Consider the following 20,789-nt stretch of genomic DNA (forward strand, 5'->3'; position numbering starts at 1 on the left):
ACGGGGAGGCATGACACACGGCCCCCCCACAGGACAAGAGCTCGGACGGCGAGGACAGCAAGGGCAGCAAAGGCTCGGAGAGCGAGGAGGAGAGCGATGACGACGACAGCGACGAGGAGGACCGAGACGGGGACGTGGACCAGGGCTTCCGGGAGCAGCTGATGGCGGTGCTGCAGGCCGGGAAGGCGCTGGTGAGTGGGGGCTGGTCCCAGGGCCCCCCATCCCTCTGCTCCTTCTCCTGCACGAGGAGAGGCTGCTCACCAGGCCTCTGTCCCCCCGCCCTACACCCCCCAGGGCGGAGCGGACAGTGAGGACGACGACGACGATGAGGAGGAGCTGGGGGACGAGGCCATGATGGCGCTGGACAAGAGCCTGGCCAGCCTCTTTGCTGAGCAGAAGCTGCGCATCCAGGCCCGGAAGGACGAGAAGAACAAGCTGCAGAAGGAGAAGGCGCTGCGGCGGGACTTCCAGATCCGGGTGAGCCCCGGCCCTGCCCTCCCCCTCACCACGCCCCTCCCTCTGCCCTCGCCCCAACGCCTGGCTGAGCTCACCCTTCTCACTACAGGTCCTAGACCTGATCGAGGTGCTGGTGACCAAGCAGCCCGAGAACCCCCTGGTCCTGGAGCTGCTCGAGCCGCTGCTGCTCGTCATCCGGCGGAGCATGCGCAGCAACAGCAGCGCCAAGCAGGAGCAGGACCTGCTGCACAAGACGGCCCGCATCTTCACGTGAGGGCGGCAGGGCTCCCGGACGGAGGGGTGGGAGCCAGGGGCCCACATCACTCAGGAGCCTTCACCCATCTGTTCCTGCAGTGCTTAGCACAGGGCCCCCAGTCCCATCGACGCCCTCAGGGTCACTGCAGTTGGGAAAGCAGACTTGGTGCCCAGTTGGGACAGGCTGGGGCTGTGGCAGCGAGTGGACAGGAGACGGAACCCCTAACCAAAGTCTTGAGGGACCGGGGAAGGCGTCCTGGGAGAGGTGTCAGCAGTGCTGGAGGCTGTAGAGCTCGCTCATCCGCCCAGAGGCCACAGGCAGAACAGGAAGGCGTGTCTGACACAGTCAGAACATAAGCAGCTTGTGGCCCAGCGACCTCAGTGTTGAGGGGCCACAGAGGCCTTTTCAGCAAGAGCAGAGGTGGGGTGAGGCAGGGCGGGCGCTGCTGGAGCAGGGAGCCCGGCAACGGAGACATAGATAGCACGTAGAGTCCTGCTTCCTGGGGAAGGGTGGGGGAGGGCAGTGTGGAGACAAAGGCCTGAGAAGAACTTGAGACGGAGGGGTGCCCCCAGTGCCCCCACCTCACCGGCCCAGGTCGCACTTTCTCAGCTCGGTCTCTGCCAAGACACACAGTGTCCTGAGCACACAGACCCTGGTTTTGCTTTACAAAGGGCCCGGAAGCCACTGTCCCCTGAGAGACAGGTGCCCATGGGGCTGAGGACCACATCGGGGTGTTGGGGTGTCACCCAGGAAGCCAGTTTCCCTCTGGATTCTCAGTAGATCTGTGTGTGGCCCCGGGCCTCCCCCCCAGCCTCAGTCAGACCCCTGTCTTTAGGGGTCTGTTTCCCACCTGTGAAGTGGGGCTCGGGTCTGCTGGGGTGGGGGGATGTTGTGACCAGCTCTGCCCCCGCCCCCCGCAGGCATCACCTGTGCCGCTCCCGGCATTACTGCCGCACGGCGGGCGACCGCGTGGAGACTCTGTACGCCCGGCTGGAGCGGCTGGTGCAGCAGGCCAGCCAGCAGGCTGACTCCTCCGTCGCCCTCTACCACTTCAACGCCTCCCTCTACCTGCTCCGCGTCCTGAGGGGCAGCACCGTGGACAAGCCCGCCCACAAGGCCCAGAAGAAGGAGAAAGCCAGCAAAGACGCCAGCTCCCAGCCCCAGGGCCCGGAGGTGAGCAGACCTGGCCTGGGGAGGCTCGGCCTGAAAGCCCAGCGCCACTAAATGGGAGCACATCCCAGGAGGCGGTGGGGCAGCCAGCCTACCTTTTTCCTTCCCTGGGACCCAGCCTTCAACCGTCTGAAGGCAGCCCAGGCTGGGCTCCAGTGCCAGGCCCCACCCCAGCATCACACCAGCTCTCTCCCTTGGCGCAGGCTGCTAGCTGCCTGGACTTGAGCCTTGTGACCCCGATCTACTCGTCAGCACTGAGCTCCTTCCTGACCAAGCGCAACAGCCCTCTCACGGTCCCCATGTTCCTCAGCCTCTTTTCCCGGCACCCGGTGAGTATCGGGCACGGCCGCCCCCTCGGGCCCCTGTTGGTGGGCCCCGTCCTCACTGCCCACCATTTCCTCCGCAGATGCTCTGTAAGAACCTGCTCCCCATCGTGGTCGAGCATGTGACGAGCCACACGCGGCCCCGCCATCAGGTAAGGCCTTCCCGGACCCCAGCCCCAGGTTTGTGTGAATACCCGCTTGACTTCCGTCTTTGTTGGCTGTTTGAGAGACTCAGGAACGCTGCCCTGGGGGACAGGGTGGGGTGAGCCTGCCCCTCCAATCTGGCCAGTCCCCCCAACCCCGCCACTGTAGGCCCAGAGTAAGTGGAGATGGGGGGACACTTCCCACATGGCCTGAGTCCTCTGGCTCCTCAGAGATCACACCCTGGCCTGACGGGTATGCCTGGGGGTCAGGGTAGGAAGAGGGGGCTGGAGAAAGATGTCCTGAGTTAGTAGGGGGCCAGGAACTGTGTGCAGCTGACAGCCCTGCCGCCCCCCTCGGCCTCAGGTCTCCCCACTACCTGAGAAGAGCGGGTGGGAGCAGGCGATGGTGACAGCCGAGCCCAGAGCTTCGGTGATGACCCAGGCGGGCTGTGCTGGGCGCATCAGGCAGCCCCACCCGCGCCCCCTCTTCAGGCTCCTGGAGCTCGTGGGGGTCGCCCAGCATGCCAAGGCTCCTGGTGACCACATTGCCCCCACCCCAGGTCCAGGCCTGCCTGTTGCTCCAGAAGACCCTGCCCACACGGGAGCTACGCGTGTGCTTTAAGGATCCAGAGTGGAAGCAGCTGCTGGGCCAGACCCTGGGGAAGGTCACCGAGGTAACAGCCCTGCACTCGCCTCCCCTACCGGCTGGCTGTGGTCCTCGGGAACCCAGGGGCGAGGGTTGCTGGACCCTGTGCCTCAGGGTGGGTTTGGGGTTGCCTCAGGGTGGGTTTGGGGTTCCCCCAGGAGACGTTTCTTCCCTGGGGACCCTAGTCTCTCACATGGGAGACGAGCTTCGGGCAGCTCTCCGGAGTGGCTCAGCCCAGCCGCCTTCTCCCCCAGATCTTGCGGACGCTGGGCGAGGCTGAGACCAAGTCAGGGCACCAGAAGGATCTGGCGGCCTTGGAGCTGCTCAACACTCTGTTCAGGAATTTCCATCATGAGGTGAGCACTGGGCACAGCAGGAGGTCGCCAGGCGGGCAGAGCACACAGTCTGAGCAGAGGGTGGGGGGCAGGTGGGAAGCCATCTGGGAAAGGGTCTGGATGCCAGGGTGAGAAAACTGGGCTTTATTTATTTGAGGCGGGCTAGTGCTATACGGAGAAGGCGATGGCACCCCACTCCAGTACTCATGCCTGGAAAATCCCATGGACGGAGGAGCCTGGAAGGCTGCAGTCCATGGGGTTGCTGAGGGTCAGACATGACTGAGCGACTTCACTTTCACTTTCATGCATTGGAGAAGGAAATGGCAACCCAGTCCACTGTTCTTGCCTGGAGAATCCCAGGGACGGGGAGCCTGGTGGGCTGCCGTCTATGGGGTCGCACAGAGTCGGACACGCCTGAAGCCACTTAGCAGCAGCAGCAATGCTATAACCTGTGCTTGGCCAGGGTAGGGTGACCTGGTATGCTGTTGCCGTGCTCCACTGAGAAAGCTGAGAAGGGGCTGGGAGGACTGGCAACCACGGGAAGACAGCTGTCAGGTGGGAACCCAGGCTCCCAGACTTGCAGAGATGGAGCGGGGGTATGGCATGTGAGATGCGTGAGGGCCATGGGGCGGCTGTGGGCAAATCTCTGGTTCCCCCAGTCTGGCCCAGAGGGAAAGGTGTGGGGGTCCTTGGCGTAGACACTGATCAAAGCCCCAGTGCTCTAGCTTCCAGGAAGGTGCCGCGGGGGCAGGTGCTGAGCCGAAGGCAGGCAGATCCTGAGAAGCCACACCCAGAGTGATAGCAGAAAGCCAGGAGAGGGGCCGTTCTGGAAGCCAGTGGCTTTCAAAAACACCCCACTCAGTTTGTGACAGGGAAGGAGAGATGGGAAAAGGGCCTTTGGCAACCTGAAGGTCACTGCGTGGTGTCCCCTGAGGTGGGTGGGCTTTGGGCCATGGGAAGAGAGAACAGACTTGGCCCCTGGGGCCCTTTTTTCTCCCCAAGGTGAGAGAGGCTAGGGAGGCACAGGCTGAAGGGCTGGCTGAGGGGCCACAAAGGTGTGGGTGAGGGTGGGAGGGCTGGGGACTGGGAGCTGGGGAGAGGCCGTGCCTCTGGTCCCCACTGCAGCCACAGCCGTGCCCGCCTCTCTGCAGAAGCTGACCATGGACCTGACCGCCGTCCTGGGCGTGCTGCAGAGCCAACAGCCGAGGCTGCAGCAGAGGCTACAGCAGGGGGAGCACTCGGCCGGGTCCAGCCGCCTCCACGACATCTACTGGCAGGCCATGAAGTTCCTCGGAGTCCAGTACGTTTCAGGGAGGGTGGGCGCTGGAGAGACCCTCATGTTGCGTGCGTTCTGATGTCCTCTCACCCCATCGTGGGAGCTCCAGGCAGCTTGAGGACGACAGAGGCGCAGGTCACCCCTGCCCTGGCCACAAATTTCCTCACTCTGCTCACTTCCCCCCAGGCGCCCCAAGTCAGAGAAGGATACCAAGGAGGCCCCTCAGGCCACACAGCAGAGCCCCGTTAGCATGAAGCGGAAGAAAAAGGGCTTCTTGCCAGAGACCAAGAAGCGCAAGAAACGTAAGCCTGAGGCCACCACGCAGGAGGTGGCGGCGGCCAAGCCCGAAGCCACCACTGGGGACCAGCCCCCCAGCGCCGGCAAGAAGAAGAAGAAGAAGAAGAAGAACAAGATGAAGAAGACCAAGTTCCCAGCACAGTCCCAGGTAAATGGGACACCTGCTGCCAAGAGTCCAACCCCAGAGCTCCCTGCCATGAGCCCCAGCACCCCCACCAAGACCCCAAAGCCACAGAAGAAAACCCAGAAGCTGTCCCAGGTGAACGAAGCCACTCCCCTGCCTCATCAATCCCCTGAGGAGCCAGCTGCCAAAAAACGTCAGAAGAAGCTACCCCAGAAGGGAGTTTCAGGCAAGTCACCACAGTCCGCACTGCCTCGGAAAAAGGCCAGGTTGTCCTTGGCCAGCAGGAGTCCCAGCCTCCTCCAGAGCGGGGCCAAGAAGGTGCAGCTGAGGAAGGCGAAAAAGCTCTGAGTGCCCCCCTCCATCCTGTTGTGCTCAGTCCTGACTCCTTGCAACCCCATGGACTGGAGCCTGCCAGGCTGCTTCTATCAATGGGATTTTACAGGCTAGAATACTGGAGTGGGTTGCAGTCATTCCCTTCTCCAGGGGATCTTCCCGACCCAGGGATCAAACCCGCAGCTCCTGCCTTGCAGGCAGATTCTTTACCCACTTCATCACCCTAGAGACTTTTTTTCACCATGATTTTAATAAACCAGCTACTGTCTAAGGTTCCACCTTCTATGCTGGGGGTAGTGGGTCTGTTGCAGCAGGCATGGCCTGAGAGACCCCAGCCCTAAGCTGGGTCCTGCTGCTGCTCTCAAGCACAGAACACCCTTGGGACCTTGGCTCCCAGATGCTGTGGGCCAGGCCCAGGGCTCTGGTGTTGTGTGGGTTGAGTACAAGTGTGACCACACCTCGTGCCCCTCATCCCCACCCCTCAGGCTGCTTTGCTGCAGGAGCCACCAGGGCATGACTTAAATAGCTTTATTTCTTCATTTACAAGAGGAATATATTTGGCTTCTCTTAGGACTCTGAGATTCACAATCAGCAGCTCTAAAAAATAAAGGAGCAGTTTGGCTTCCGGAAGGAAGAGGAAGCAGCACTTGGACCTGGTTCTTGTACAACAAGAAAACATTGCTGGGGCCCCGGGCTGAGGCTGGGGTGGGAGTGGAGGCCAGGCTGGTCTTCGGGGGAATCCCACCCCCTGGTTAAGCCCCGCTCCCAGGGTACCCCAGAGCTTGGTGGGGAGTGGGGTGCTCCGCCAACTTACCCACCCCTGAAGCCACGCCAACCAGAAACTGAGCAGGGAGCACTAAGCTGGCTGGCTCTTGGGGTCTCCTGCCAGCCCCACAGGGCCCACCAGACCAGAACCACCTTGATGTGGTGGGGAGTGTGTGGAGCAGAGGGGACAAGCGGCAGTGGGGGTGTGGGGGTCTGATGTGAACTTGGCAGCTGTACCCTGGTGTGTGGCTGCAGGGGTGGGGGTCTCAGCCACATGGAAACGTGTGAACTGAGTGGCTGACATGCACAGGGAGGTGACTCTTGACTGCTGGCCTCTCCCGATGCACCTTAGCCTCCATCAGGCTTTTCCCAGCGACAGGAAGCTTGGAGGATGGCCACTTCCTCTGGCAGCCAGAGCCCTGGCTCCTGCCCCACGGATTCTGGGAATATTCCCCTGGGCGCTGCCCCTGGAAGGGGTCCAGCCTGGGGGTAGGAGTCAGTTCCTGGCATCTGTGGGGATGGTCAGGCAGGGGATGGACAGTGGGGGTGCTTCGTTGGATCCAAGGAGCCCTGTAGGGACGGGGAACCCCCAAAGGTCTCAAGCATGGGGCACAGGTGGTGTGTTGCTGCCACCAGGGCCTTCACTCCCGGTGACGCCAGCTTCCTGTCAGCACAGTCCCCGACCTGGGAGACCTCCTGACAGCCAGCCCGAGGGTAGAGACCAGTGTCCTCCAGAGTGACCAGCCAGGCTGGGAAGCGCCAACAGCTTGGGTGCCCAGCTCTTGCCAGGTTGAGTCCAGTGTCCTCAAGGTCAGAGGTCCTCACCCACCCGGCCCTTGGGGAGCCAGAAGTGCCGCCCTGAGGCCTGGACCCCCTCCTTTCCGTGTAGTCCAGGGGCTGTTGGGTCTTCAAAGCTGCAGCCAGCACCTTGCCCAGCAAGCTGTATGGGAAAGTCCAGCCTCCTGGCCCCAGGGTCTGGGGAGGGCAAAGACGGCCCCAGGATCACATAAGCTGGGGACAGGCCAGCCTCTCCCCATGCACCCATGGGGGGCTGTCTTCCTCTGGGACCCCAGGGCCCCTGTGGTCCAGACTGGGGCCTGAGGGCGGCCTGTCCCAGGGCATGGCTCCAGCAGACACAGCCTTCCAGGTTAGTTGAGGACACAGCTTCTTGGAGCCACTGCCACTCAGCAGTCCCAGACCAGAGCCGGTGGGTGCCCTGCTGTGGGTCACAAGGAAAGCTTCGGGACAGCCTGGCAGGGCCAGGGTGCTGGGGGACACCTCCCAGACTAGGCAGGAGTCCGGGTCCATTATCCCAGCAGCACCTGGAGGGAGGGGGTCAGAGGTCAGGTGCAACGCCCAATCCAGGGCTTCCCCTCCGGATCCTCCCGCTGGCAGGGACAGAGCAGATCTGTCACGGCCGAGGCGTGGGGGCAGCAACCTTGGATTTTCCTCTGCTGGGAAGCTGAGGCCCCCCCGAGGCCAGGCCCAGAGGAAGGTCCAAGTAGGAGTTGGGCTCTGGCACCTCCAGGAGGATTTGGGAGGATGGAACCCAGAACAGCAGGGAGTTCCTGGCCAGTCCCCACCCTGGCCTGTGCCCCTAGCCCTTCTGAGGAAGGAGGGGGAGCTGATTTACTGGAAGAGGGAGCCTGTCCGCCCCCCTCCCGTGGGTCTACCGGTCAATCCAGGCAACATTACTGGAGGAAGAGGACCAGTCCTGGGGCTGGGATGTGCTCAGGCAGGAGGTGACTCACAGGGAGTCTAGAACATCCCTCTGCACGGCTCCCCATTCTGAGATCCCCACCCCTTCCCTCCCACAAGAAGCGCCCCCCACACCCACCCAGCCTGCACTCACTGCCTCAGACTTTCATGGATGTAGGAGGCATCACCAGCTGGTTCACCCTGGGGGAGAGACGGGCGGGGGTCAAGGTGGCACATCAGCGGGGGCCGGGCCCGGGCACTGCTCTGGAGCATCGCATCGCGGGAGCCGGCGGGCCGGACGTGCTGGGCAGGGACCTCGTCAGCCCCAGGGGGAGGTGGGAGAGCCCAGGAGTGGGGAGAGGGGAGAGAGAGGGGGGAGTAAAGAGGAGAGGAGAAAGAAGTCAGACGATGAGAGGAAAACGAAGGAGCAGAGTCCCAGCTCTGAAAACCATTCATTTCCGAGAAACACTCTGTCTAGACCCACCACACAAACCCCGGTGCCACCGTGGGCTCCCACTAGTGATGCAGGCCACACCTCTTGGAGGCGGGGACCTCGTCGGCCAGGTGAACCCACCCACTCACCCTGTCACAGCCGCAGCAGGCCCACCCCCACCCACGCTGCCAACTCACTGCTGCTCAGCCTTGGCACGGTCGCTGAGGAAGAAGAGCGCGGTGGCCAGGAAGAACATGCCACCCAGGACCACGACGAAGGGGCAGAGCATGAGGGCATAGCCCAGGCTCAGGAACTCCCAGAGTGGGGAGTCCTTGGTGCTCTGGCGAATCAGGTCAGAGATCTGGGGGGTGGGGGAGTCGGTGGATGTCAGGGCGGGGCCGCCTCCCAAAGCCCCCACGCCCGCCCACCCCCTCCGCTGCAGTCCCTGGTACTCACAAAGCCAATGAGGTAGGGGCTTCCGGCATCCCCCAGCAGGTGGGAGGTGAAGCTCTGCAGGGCCACAGCAGTAGCCCGCCTGGTGGGGATGACCACATACTGCGCAAGAGGTGGCAGGTCAGAGGCCAGGGGAGCCAGGTGCAGCCACCTGGCCTCATCCCAGGGGGCCCGACACTTCTGATGCTCCCATGGCCTCACAGGAAGTTCTCCTCTCTTCCCCACTCCCTCCTCCAGCTCCTAAGTCCACACTGCCTTAGCACCTGCACTTGGCCCTTGCCAGGGAGCCAAGCGCACTGGTCATGGGCAAACCGAGGCCCAAAGGCACAGAGATGGCACACGGCCGCCCTGGGGCCAGAACCCCAGCCTCAGGCTTGCCCTGACCTCCCCCACAGGGGAGAGACCCATCCTGGTTGCCCTGCCAAGGCCCAGGCTGGCTGAGATGGGCGATGCTGGTGAAGAGGATGAATGGAAGAACCTCCACTTTCACCCCCAGCACCGACTGCCGGAGCCCCTGGGCCCCCAAAACCCACCCTCCCACCTAGACCAAGCAGGTCCTGACGCACAAGGGGCCACAGCTCTAAAGCCGGGTGGGCCAAGGCCAGACAGAAGGGCTGGTGGCAGAGGAGCGGCGAGTGGGCAGCAGCCACCTCAGCGGGTACCCTGGGCAGCCCCCTGCCCCAGAACCCCACCCTTTGTGGACAGACTATGACAGCAGCTAGTGCCCACCAGGCACCCAGTTACTGGGGGCGGGGGGAGGGGAGACCTCGATTGCATGGCCCCGTTTCCAGGAATAATTAGTCACTTAGCCATGACACTTAATAAAATGGGACACAATTTCCCTGGGACCCAAACCCTGTCAGCAGCTGGGGCTGCCCCGGGAGTAGAGGCAGAGCAGGGGTCCTGCCTACCGCCAAGGACACTTGATTCAGTCTCACTCTGACCGTCACTCCCACGTGTGCAGTGACCCCGCCCCACCCCTGCCACCCGAGCCTGGCACCATGCTGAGGTGCAGAGCTGAGTCAGACCTCCCACTCTTCTAGCCACGGGCTGGTCAGGGGTTAGTCAGGAGAGACAACCCTGGGTGAAGCAGATTTGCAGGGAAGCTCAGGTGAGGCAAGGAAGGCCTCCTGGAGGAGGAGAGATGGCAGGGGCCCGACACCCAGGCAGAATCTGACCTCCTAGGCTGACCCGTACTCTGACAGCAAACCCCAGGTGCCCTGAAGGTGGCCCCTGAGGAGTCCTTCCTCCTCCCTGCCCCCCAGGGTCCCACCCCCAGTACCTCCCAGACACTCTCCCCACCACCAGTCAGTCCCCCACATACCCTCCTCTCAACCCTCTCCTGGCCCCAACTTGGAGGATCCCTGAGATCAGGACCACATGTCACCCCATCTCAAACCACCACCCCCAGACTGCTGCCACAGTCAAGGCCACAGGCCCCTCCGGGTCCCTCCTAGACTGCTCCTGTCCCTGCTCAAGGACACAAACCCCTGCCACCACTCAGACAGCCTTTTGTCCCTGGCTGGCTGGTCTGGAGCCCATTGTTGGCCCTGTGAAGACAGCCTCTGTCCACCCAGCCCAGCCACAGGCATCGGGCAGGCACGCCCGGGACCCAGGCTGAGCCAGAGAGGGCAGAGTCCACAGGAGCTCAGACCCTGGGGGCGGAGCGCTGGCAGACAGCACCACGTCGGTGCCAGCCTGGCACTGCCAGCCTCCCGGCCACAAACCTAGTCCTCCAGACATTACCCTTCTGCACCCAGTCCCCACATCCCTCCCTTCTGCCTGCTCAACCCTCTGATTCCAGGCACTGGCCCAATACAGACCCCTCAAAATCCCCTCTGTCTCCCTTCACAAGTTCTGCCAGCTCTCCCATCCCTTCACCCGCCCTCCCCAGCTGCCCTGAGCAGTCAGCCATGGCCTGCCTCACCATGAGGATGTCCGCGGTGATGGCCCAGTTAGAAAACAGCAGCGTCTCCCCTACGAAGATGCAGATCTGTCCGGGGTCGGGGAAGACCAGAACAACCATCAGGGGGCGCTCTACCCACTATAGGTCCCAGGCTGCTCCCTGCACCCTGGCTGCTGGCAGGGAGCCCCCCACAAGCCTCCCCTACCCCAACTCCTGGCAGTCAGGCTCCTGAGAAATCTGTGGATAATCTACAGGCTTCAAGCCAGGCCCACAGCCCTGAAAGGCACCCAGAGCCCTGGTCAGAGCAGGGACAGAGGACTGGAGCCTCCAGTGGTGGGGGGCATCTCCCACCCCCACATTTCCTGCTCCAGAGCCCCTGCACCCACCCCCTGCACTCACATAGGCCCCCACGATGCTGCTCTTGGCGGCCACGAAGATGAGGCAGATGAAGATGGCGGAGCCCAGCATGCCCACAGCACACACTAGTGGGTCAGCCCTCTGGGTCCGCAGGCGACACCAGCGTGTGGCTCCTGCCCCCGTGACCACGCCCAGAAAACCCGTGAAGCAGGTGATGGCCCCAAAGATGAGGCTGCAGAGACAGAGGACAGTGGGGCGTGGGTTAGGGGGCAAAGCTGGGGTATGGGGGCTGACCGCATCCCTCACCACCCACCCCCCGCCCGGCCCCTGGCACCAACCCCCGGGCCCGGCCCCACCTGTCCTTGGCCCCACAGGGCGGGCTGCTGCAGGTTTCCGCCGTCTTCTGCACGACTTGGGCACGGTGCAGGTAGAGCGGAATCCACATGCCCAGGGCCCCTGTGGCGAAGGACACGGCCGACGTGGCCAGGGAGGAGAAGACGTAGCTGCGGCTGGAGAGAGGCCGGGGCAGCGACACTGAGCGCGGAGGCTGGCAGCCCTGTGGATGGCAGGGCCCAGGAGGCAGACTTTCCTCCCTCACACCCTCCCCCCAAGGGCAGAAGTCCTCAGATGCCTTCCCTGCAGGGTCTGGGGCCAAGGGCTCTGGCTTCAGGAATTATAAACACTAGTGGTCTCAGCACTGTCGACAATGGAGATGCCAGGGAGTCCGGCCAAGCAGGCAAGGGGGGATGTCCGCTCATCTCGGAACCCCTCCCTCTTCCCACTGGACCCCTCCCAGCAGCACTCACTTGCGGATCAGGGCCTTCATGTCCCGGAGCCATGACGTCCGTGCCTTGAGCTGCCCCCCAAGCTGGTCGGTGTGGCCCCTCCTCGTGGCCGGGACCAGGACAAGGATGAGCGTTCCCGTGATCATGCCCAGGATGGGGGACACCTGGTGGGGCAGGGTGCATCAAGTTAGGACACCAGGGCCCCAGAGTCTTTGTCTCTCTTTGGCACTGGGAAGGGGTACCAGGCAGCCATGCCTTCTCTGGGCCCTGGGCTCCTCCTCTGGGCTCATATCTGCCCAGCCTTCCAGACTGGGTAAAGCCACTAGGGGTGAAGCTAGCACAAAGGGCAGGTGGGCTCCAAATGGGCTGTCCAGACTAGGGGTAGGACGGGAGAGGGGACTGAAAGTGAAAGGGAAGGAGGGAGGAATGGTCAGAATGGAGGAAGGAAGGAGGATAGATTGCTAAATAGACGGACAGATGTATGAATGCTTGGATGGATGGATTGCTGGGTGGATGAATTAACACATGGAAACATAGGAGGATGGATAAATGGATGGATGATGGATGGTACAAAAGGAAGACAGGTAGGTGGGCGGATGAGAACTAGGAAAGGGGAGTTCCTGGGATCAGGGGCCAGATACCAGCTCTGACCCACCTCCCTGGGTCTGGGCAAGTTTCCCAGGCCAGCTCCTCTCCCTGGGGAGGGTGGGCATGAAACTTCCAGCTAACGTATCAAGTAGGTGATCATTTGGGAGGGGCCCATGTGGGTGGCTCGGCAGTAAAGAATCTGCCTGCAATGCAGGCAACCCGGGTTTGATCCCCGGGTTGGGAAGATCCCCTGGAGGAGGGCATAGCAAGCCACTCCAGTACTCTTGCCTAGAGAGTCCCACGGACAGAGGTGCAGGCTGCAGTCCTCAGGGTCACACAGCGTTGGACACAACTGAAGCGACTAAGCAGCTGCAGCAGCATGGGGGTCCCTGGAGAACAGAGGCTCAGGGCCCCTTTGGGTCTTCCTTGCATCCTGCCCAGTGTCAAGAACAGAACCTCCAAGGCCCCAGGCCTCTTTCCGGATGGAAGGAGCACATCTTGGGAGCCTGGATTCCAATCTGCCAGCTCCTCCACCCGCTCATGGGAACAGGGAAATCTATACCCACCCCCACCAGCCCTGGCAGCTCGTGGGCTGGGGAGTTCCTCTCCATTTGCCGTCTCCCCCACCCCCCATTAAAAAATTCCACGGAGGCTGCTTCCTTCCTGCTTTTGAGGAAAAAACACTTTGTCTTAAGCTTCCTCTCCTTCACTAGACTGGGGATCTCTGTTTCCTCTGATTGCACCGTCCTGGGGCCTTGGCACACTTGTGCTGAATCCTCCTGCAGGACAGGAAGTGGCCCCACACAGAGGTCTTGTCTCAGTCCCACCCTGGCGCAGTGCCCCCCCAACCCCAGCTTGAACCAGGAAGTGCCACCATGAACCTGGAATTTCCTTCGTCCTCGCAGACTGCGGCCCCTGAGGGTGGCGGGGGCAAGTCTGGCTCCCCAACACCTCAAAGTGGGCTCATGGAGAAGAGCCCAGGTCTGCAAAGTGGGAAGCTAGGGAGCCAGGCCTGGGCTCTGTCCCCGAATTTCTGGGTGACCCTGGGCAAGAGCTGGTCTGGGGAGGTGTCCTTACCCTCAAGGCCCAGTGCCAGTCTCCGGCCGCCTGCTTCACGCTAGAGCCGGTGATGTAGCCCAGGCCGCTGCAGAGAAAACAACGTAGTCAGGCTAGGACGGGCAGGGGTGTGGGGGTCAGGGGATGCTTACCAGTCTAGGAGGCCACCAGCCCTGTCCCACCCCAACACCCCCCTCAGCCAGCCAGAGAGCTGGTCCCGGCGGCTTTCAACGCTGACCGCCCGCATGTTTAGGTCACAGAGAGCCAGACATCAAGGAGAGGGGATGGTCAGAAATCCGAGGGGACCCTGCCCGGATCCCTCACCTGCCCAGCGGGATGGCGAAGTAGAAGACAGACAGCATGAGCGTGCGCGTGTTCTTGGTGAAGAGGTCGCCGATGATGGTGGGCGCGATGGTGGAGTAGCTGGCCTCGCCGATGCCCACCAGCCCGCGGGAGAGGACCAGCAGCCAGAAGTGCTGTGGGGGAGGGGTGCAGGCTGCTGGGAGACTGTCCTGCTCCTCTGCCTGCTCATCCTTGGTCCCCGCTTTGCTCCCCACCCACTGCGGGGCCCCGGAGCCAGGATGGAGCCCAAGCACTGCCTGAGCAACAACTACACCCCAGGCCTCTCCAGGCCTCAGCTCCCACCTCTGAATAGTGGGTCAGACTGGGCCCAGGACTGGGATGGAGCTGGACATTCACAGGCTGAGAGTTGCAGGTGTGGCAAGAGCAACAGCCTGTCTCCACTGCCAGCCCCACCGATTAGGAGCCTTCTTCCCTGGGTTCTGGCCCCACCTCGGGAGCCTCAAGCCAGCCGCACTCTGAGTCCCATCCCCAACAGGGCCGCTGGGCTGACCCTGGCAGCACTGAGGACCCAGTGCACACGGGGAGTGGGCAAGGCAAGCCGAGTGGGCCCGGCACCCCTCCCCCATCACACATCAAAGAGCAGAGCCCAGCTGAGCCGGGAAGGGTGGGGCCCTGCCAGCTGCCAGTGGTCCTACCCGCTTTGATGTAGAACCGGCCCCTCCATCCCCCCAGCTGCCCAGGGCCTGAGAACCAAGCCTGGTCATTTTCCCCTGGCCCCACCCTGCCCACCCATCCGGCCCAGCATTGCCCACATCCAACCCTCCTCCGGGTCTCCCTGTTTCTCCATCTCTTTCCCAGCCCTCTCTCCCATCGCTGGTCCTGCCCACCCCTCTCTGTGCCTCTCGTTTCCATAGTTCGTTCACCCTCTCACTCTCCGTCTTCCTTCCCCTGGCCCCTGCCTGTGCTTCTTTCCCTGGGAATCAGCTGCTCACAGCCTTAGCCTAGTTTTCTGTTGGATTCTTTGTCTGTCTTGCATTGGTTTCTGTTAGCTTCTTATATATCATGGGAATTGATGTTTATTAGATAGGTTGCAAATATTTTCCACCATCATCTTTCTTTCCACTTTTTTACGGGGAGTTTCATCACACAGAAGCTTTATTTTGTGTTATTTAATTCAATGCTGTCCCAGCTGCTGATTTTCCCTTAATGGTTTCTGAATTTCATATCTTGCTCAGGAAGGGCTAGTCCATCCCAGAACTATATATATATATGTGTGTATATATATATGTGTGTGTGTGTATATATATATATACATATATATATATTCTCTTTTCTTTTGTGTTTATTTTAGAAAGAGAAAAAAATGGGAATGATGTCCTGTTCTCCTCGGTTACAAGAGCAGGCAGATAAAGCCTCTTTGACAAAGGATCCCATTGATCCTCACTCCTCCCGCTAGAGCTGGGTGTCTTGTACATTTGTCATGACTTCTACCTTTGCCTGTGTGTACACATACCAGGGGACAACATTTAGTGTCCCCTGTGTGCTTTAAAAAAAAAATCAAATGACCATGCTTTTCTCCATGCATCTTGTCCCACAACTTGCTTTTTTTCCCTTCATCTTTTGGAAACCCATTTCAGCTGGTTGATGTAGATCTCGTTCATTCATTTGCTGCCAAGAATCTCATAGCATGAATACACCCCATTCTATCTGGGCATCCCCCTAGTCATGATCATTTAGACTATTTGTCTTCTCTCTCCCTGTCTCTTTTTTTCTATTACAAAACTACAACAAACATCCTTGCATGCACCCGCCACTTCGTATCCATGAGGTGGAGTTTCTCTCTTCGGCATATACTTCGAAGTAGAAGGCAGGGCTCTGGGGTGTACCCAGAATTTTATAAAATCCTGCCACTTTGCTCTCCAAAGAGGCTCTCCCAATTTACACTCCCACCAGCAGCTTTAATAACACTTGGTACTGTCAGCCTTTTTAATTGCTGCCAATCTGATGGGTGTGAAATGGCATCTCATTGTTGTTTTAATTTGCAGTGCTCTCCTTACTCTTGAAGCAGAGAACCATCTCTTCCTACATACATTGCCCTTTAGGGATCTTCCTCAGGAATTGCCTCTCACTATCCTTTGCCTTTTTTTTTTTTTTTTTTTTTTTTTTTACTGAGCTATTTGTCTTTTTCTTGTTGATTTTTATAGTTTGCTTTTGACTTTACTTTCATCTATTTTCATTTATTTTGAAGTGTGGTTAGAAATACAGACCATACTTTATCTTCCATCCAGATGGACAGCCAGTCCTTCCAACCCCATTTATTTGAGATGCAACTTTCATCCTTCCATGAAAAGGAGGACTCTGTTTCCTCAATCTCTTAGTTTATCCCTCTGCTGTTTTAGTTAGAATAGCCATGTTGTGATAACCAATGGGGCAAGGCCCCTTTCACTGTTATTTTCACAATGCTCTTGGCTGTTCCTGGGCATTTTCTCTGCCAAATTAACTTCAGAATCACATTGCCAAGGTCCACCAAAACCCCCCATGGGACTCAGAACATGACAGCAGTGAATTTAGAGATGAATTGGGAGTGGCCCATCTGTTTCTCCCTCTGCCTCTGTTCATCTTCTCTCCCCAGCTCTCCTTTCCTTCCACACACCCGGAACAGTGCTCAGACTTGACATCATGGTCCTAGACTCACTGGTCAATTCCAGAGGCAGCCTCGTGGGCAGGACAAGACCCAGAGGGGGCCCAGGAGCTTCTTCTGGTCCAGTCCCCATTTTTGACTGTGGCCATCAGGCTCTACCTGATGCTCTAGGTCTGGAGCTTAGCTGACCTGACCCTCCTCCTTGAAGTTGCCCCCATGAAGCAAAGCTGGAACCCCCAAATCTACCAGTTCTCTCTGCCCTCACCTCCAACCTCCTCTCCATAAGTGTAAATCTGACTCACCCTTCCCTTCTTCAGACTCTCCCAGGATCCCAGAAAGAAGTTCAGGCCTCCCAAATTGGCAGTCAAGGCTCTCCATGACCTGGTCCCTGCCTTCCTCTCCAGTCAAAGCACTCTCCTCCTTGACCTGTCAACACTCTACACCATTTGTGCCTCCATAGGGCTGCTCCCTCAGCCCGTGCCATCTTCACCAAAAGGCCAAACCTGCCTGTCTTGCCTGCCCAGCTCAAGCGCCACCTCCACCAGGAAGTCTTCCCTGACTATATGGATGTCAAAGACTGTTGTCTCTCTTCAGTGAGGACTTTCAGCACTTTGCATATCTTGAAAGTCTGAATGTGGGAGCTCCTGTCACATCTTCCCACCCCCAGCCTGGATGCTCCCAAGGCCAGTGTCTCCTCTTTTGTCCCCTAGGCTGAAAACTCCCTGAGGATAAGACCTGATTTTCCCCCTTCTTCCTCTATCTCCATCTACAATAGCCATCATGTGATTGTCCTTTCTCTGCTTGAACACCCCTAGCGATGGGACACTCACTACCTATCAGAGCAACATATCTCCTCTTTGGAAGAAAGAACAGAAATAAAAATGTGTTGAACACCTTCCATGTATGTGTCAGGGTGTGGACATCCACCAGTTCATTTTTTTCTCACAACAGCCCTTCAAGCAGAGAAGTGTTATCCCCCTATTAAAGATGAGGAAACTGAGGCTCAGAGAAGTAAAGCAAGTTTCTCCAGATCACAAAGCTGAATGGGCCACAGAACTGGGATCTTCAAACCCTGAACTATGGGAGCCAAGTCAGAAACATCTTCCTTAGGTTAAACTGATGTTTATTTCCAGAGGACTTTGATCCAGGGAACTGGCTGGCCATTGGACAAAGAGCAAACTGTGTGAGGCCCAGAGAAAGGTGATGATATATCTAGAGTCTCGCAGCAAGATGACAGCAGAGCTGAGACTAGAACCCAAGGTCCTGACTCCTTGGCCCGACTTGCTTCCCCCTGTTTCTCACATTCTCTGCAAATCAGAACCAGCTCAGGGAGACTTAAGATGTCCTACTGGGCTACGAGTCCTTCAACTCAAGCCCAGCACAGGGAAAGCCCATCAGCAAGGCCAGTGTATCGAAATACCCAAAGACCCCCTCATCACAGTACACTTGAACTCAACAGGCTGGAACCCCAGTCCAGACTAGGACAGGTCAATCAGACTAGCCACCCCCTGGAGGAACCAGGACACGTGGACGGGATGCACAGGAATGCCGGGTGGGAAGCCCGGGCAGACCTCACCTGCTGGGGGATGAAGGAGCTGGAGAACGTGACCACCGACCAGAAGAAAATTCCGCAGCTGAGGATCACTTTCCTGTTGAAGCGGTCACCCAGGTAGCCGAAGATGGGGGCGGCCACCATGAAGCTGCAGATGAAAACTGCATGGGAAAGGAGAGTTTCAGGGGTGGGGCAGGGGTGTGGGAGGGTCCCATGGCACAGCCCACCTGCTCAGATCACCCAGAAAGAGACCAAGTGCCTTTTGAGGAAGCAGCCCCCACCCAAGAGGGGCAGCCTCGGCCAGGCCCCGGGCCCAGGGGAGCCAGGACAGCCCCGTTGGGTTAGGAGACCGCACAACTACATCCTCTTCAATGCTCAGCAGAAGGTGAGCCCTTCGGGTACTTGAAAGGGCTAAGCTATCCACTCCAGTGTTCTTGGGCTTCCCTGGTGGCTCAGCTGGTAAAGAATCCACCTGCAATGCAGGAGACCTGGGTTCAATCCTTGGAGAAGGGAACGGCTACCCACTCCAGTATTCTGGCCTGGAGAATTCCATGGACTGTATAGTCCATGGGGTCGCAGAGAGTCAGACACAACTGAGTGATTTTCACTTTTTAAAAGCGTAAAGATTTATTCAGTGAACACTTTTATGCACCAGGGGCTGTTCTGGGGGTTCACCGCATCAGAATCTTGTGTGTCCTTCTGACCCCTGTCCCATGTCACTTCTCTCTCACACACACTCAGAGAGAAGTGATTTGCCCAGAGCCCCACTGGCAGTAAGTGTCCCAGTGGGGATTTGACCTACTATCTGCCCGATTCAAGCCAGTCTCCTTTATACTTTGCCATACCGCTCTCTTTATTATATTTGAAAAAGAGGTTCAGAGAGGGAAAGGAACCTGCCCAAGGCCACACAGCAAAAGAGGGCAGAACTGAACCTGGAAACCCAGGTCTCATGCTGGCCTGATCACACAACCACCCTAACTCCCAGTAAGCTACAGAGGCTTTCCTAACAATTAGGAACATTGTCATTTCTTTGTTCATTCATTCATTCAATAACTCGCTCATTCATCCATCCTTTCATCCATTCAACAAAGACGAAAATTCCTGGCCTCTTGAAGCTTTCATTCTAGTGAGAAACAGACAATAAAATTAAAAATATAGTATGTCAGGTGGTGACAAGTGCTAAGGAGGGGAAAAGGGAAGAAAAAGGAGATAGGAAAAGCGTGTCAGAGAAAGAATACAAGCGTAAACGTTTAAAATAGAAAGGTCAGAGAAGGTGACATTTCAACAAAGACCTGGAGGAGATGAGGAGATGAATCATTCAGATATTAGATTGAGGACAAATGCAAAGGTCCTGGAGCAGAAGTGGGCTTAGCGTATTTGTGGAACAACAGAGAGCAGAGTAGCTGATGTAGAGGGACCTGGAGGAAAGGCCAGATGGGGCAGGGTCTTGTGGCCCACTGAGGTGACTATGGCTTCTAGTGACAGAGGAAGACACCAGAGGATGCTGAGCTGAGGCGTGAGGTGACCTGGTTTTGTTCTTCCAGAACAAGAGAGCAGCAGAGTCTTAGAGGACCCCATGGGGATGGCTCTAGCAGGATGGGAGGGGCCTTGGGGGTCCCAGGTGGGATGAAGAGGCCAGCAAGGCCGGGTAGGCGCCAGGTCACGCAGAGAAGCAGCCCCTGATTCCTCCTCCTGGAAGGCGGACCCGCAGCTGACGGGCAGATGGCCAGACAAAGGCCGGGTGAGCAGACAGAGTGGCCTCTGACCGCCAAGTTGGACATTCACAGGGGCTGGCTGGTCCCTCACAGGCCTGTGCCCCTAGCAGAAGAGACAGACGGAGGGAGGAGGGCAGGCTGGGGCCGCGTGACTGTCTCTTATCCTCTGGAGGAAGACAGAGAGTGTGTTTGGGTGTAAGGATACTTTGTAATCCCAACTGGGTGATGGGGGCCTGCTGCAGAATCAGCACAGCAGAGAGGTGCAAGAATCTGGACTCCAGACACACTGCCCAGGCTCGAATTCAGCTCTGTTCCTTGCCAGCGGGGTGACCTTGGGCAGGTCACAACCTCTCTGTTCCTCATTCCATGGTATGCTGATAAATGTTTAGCAACTGTCTCTCCAAAAGGTGGAGGGAGGCGGGCCCTGATGAGTAGTGTTGCCAGTTTTCATGGTGCAAATACTCCCAATGTGGCCTGATTTCAAGCTCCCAACATGATGTCACTGATCAGAATTGAGAAGAGATACACAGTCCCGCAGAGCTGTATATGAATCTACCATCCAGATTCAACAGACATAAATAACCTAAAGAACGCAGATAATAGATACAAGGCAGTAAAATAATTAGGAAGTGATGATTCTTGAGTGTTTATTACCTTTGTTTTTAATATGTTGTTTAATTGTAAGTTGATGTAATTTAGTTTTTAACAACGGTCTGTGCTTAACAAGAAGCTCACACAATTCCTGAAAATTTAACAATCAACTCTCAGGAGTCTAAGCCACCTCCGGCATGCCAACTTCCTCATCTGTGAAATGAAGATAAAAATAGCAACTCCCGGCTAGCTCTGGGCACTACTGAGATAATGCTTGTAAAGTGCTTAATGCCACGCCCTGCCCAGAGTGGGTCAGCCTTGGTCAACAAAGGGCCCTTGTGTAGATCAGTCAAGGTAGAAATTATTTCCTCGTATCTAGAAAAAGAATTGTTCCTGCTGGGTCTGTCTCCCAGGATCTGCCTGAGATCAGAGCAGAATAGGGGTAGGAAAGAGACTGCAGTCTCCTGAGGACTCCACATGTTAGGGAAGAAGGAAGACTCGTTCAGTCTATGCCTGTCTCTGCAAGGTGGGGAGTGGGCAGAAAAAAAATTAGAGTAGGAGTTGCCCCCGCTGTCCAACCAGGGAGT

At 58.2% G+C, this 20,789-nt stretch overlaps 2 protein-coding genes across 13 annotated transcripts in view; one reads left to right on the plus strand and one right to left on the minus strand.

Moving 5' to 3' along the window:
• The window catches only part of MYBBP1A (MYB binding protein 1a), a 15,214-nt gene extending 9,212 nt beyond the window's left edge, over positions 1–6,002 (plus strand). The window contains exons 17-26 of the mRNA XM_025280804.3: positions 33–191; positions 295–477; positions 566–726; positions 1,633–1,885; positions 2,086–2,211; positions 2,289–2,357; positions 2,909–3,022; positions 3,249–3,350; positions 4,481–4,629; positions 4,792–6,002. Coding sequence (XP_025136589.3) covers positions 33–191; positions 295–477; positions 566–726; positions 1,633–1,885; positions 2,086–2,211; positions 2,289–2,357; positions 2,909–3,022; positions 3,249–3,350; positions 4,481–4,629; positions 4,792–5,374 — 1,899 coding nt within the window. The 3' untranslated portion in view covers positions 5,375–6,002. The remainder of the gene's footprint in view (positions 1–32; positions 192–294; positions 478–565; positions 727–1,632; positions 1,886–2,085; positions 2,212–2,288; positions 2,358–2,908; positions 3,023–3,248; positions 3,351–4,480; positions 4,630–4,791) is intronic.
• The window catches only part of SPNS2 (sphingolipid transporter 2), a 39,031-nt gene continuing 24,115 nt past the window's right edge, over positions 5,874–20,789 (minus strand). For 8 of the 12 annotated variants that reach the window (XM_045164883.1, XM_045164881.1, XM_045164886.1 and 5 more), the window contains 11 exons: positions 17,921–18,057; positions 13,725–13,876; positions 13,422–13,488; positions 11,778–11,920; positions 11,328–11,480; positions 11,014–11,203; positions 10,636–10,701; positions 8,712–8,810; positions 8,453–8,616; positions 7,977–8,168; positions 5,874–7,446 (listed from right to left, as the gene is read on the minus strand). In XM_045164883.1, the coding sequence (XP_045020818.1) occupies positions 6,936–7,446; positions 7,977–8,168; positions 8,453–8,616; positions 8,712–8,810; positions 10,636–10,701; positions 11,014–11,203; positions 11,328–11,480; positions 11,778–11,920; positions 13,422–13,488; positions 13,725–13,876; positions 17,921–18,057 (1,874 nt within the window). In that variant the 3' untranslated portion in view covers positions 5,874–6,935. Of the gene's footprint in view, positions 7,447–7,976; positions 8,169–8,452; positions 8,617–8,711; positions 8,811–10,635; positions 10,702–11,013; positions 11,204–11,327; positions 11,528–11,777; positions 11,921–13,421; positions 13,489–13,724; positions 13,877–17,920; positions 18,058–20,789 lie in introns of those variants that run through there. The other 4 variants (XM_045164882.1, XM_045164890.1, XR_006640808.1 and 1 more) reach the window with 4 other exon arrangements.

The sequence above is a fragment of the Bubalus bubalis genome, chromosome 3, assembly GCF_019923935.1.
Source record: "Bubalus bubalis isolate 160015118507 breed Murrah chromosome 3, NDDB_SH_1, whole genome shotgun sequence".
Lineage (NCBI taxonomy): Eukaryota > Metazoa > Chordata > Mammalia > Artiodactyla > Bovidae > Bubalus > Bubalus bubalis.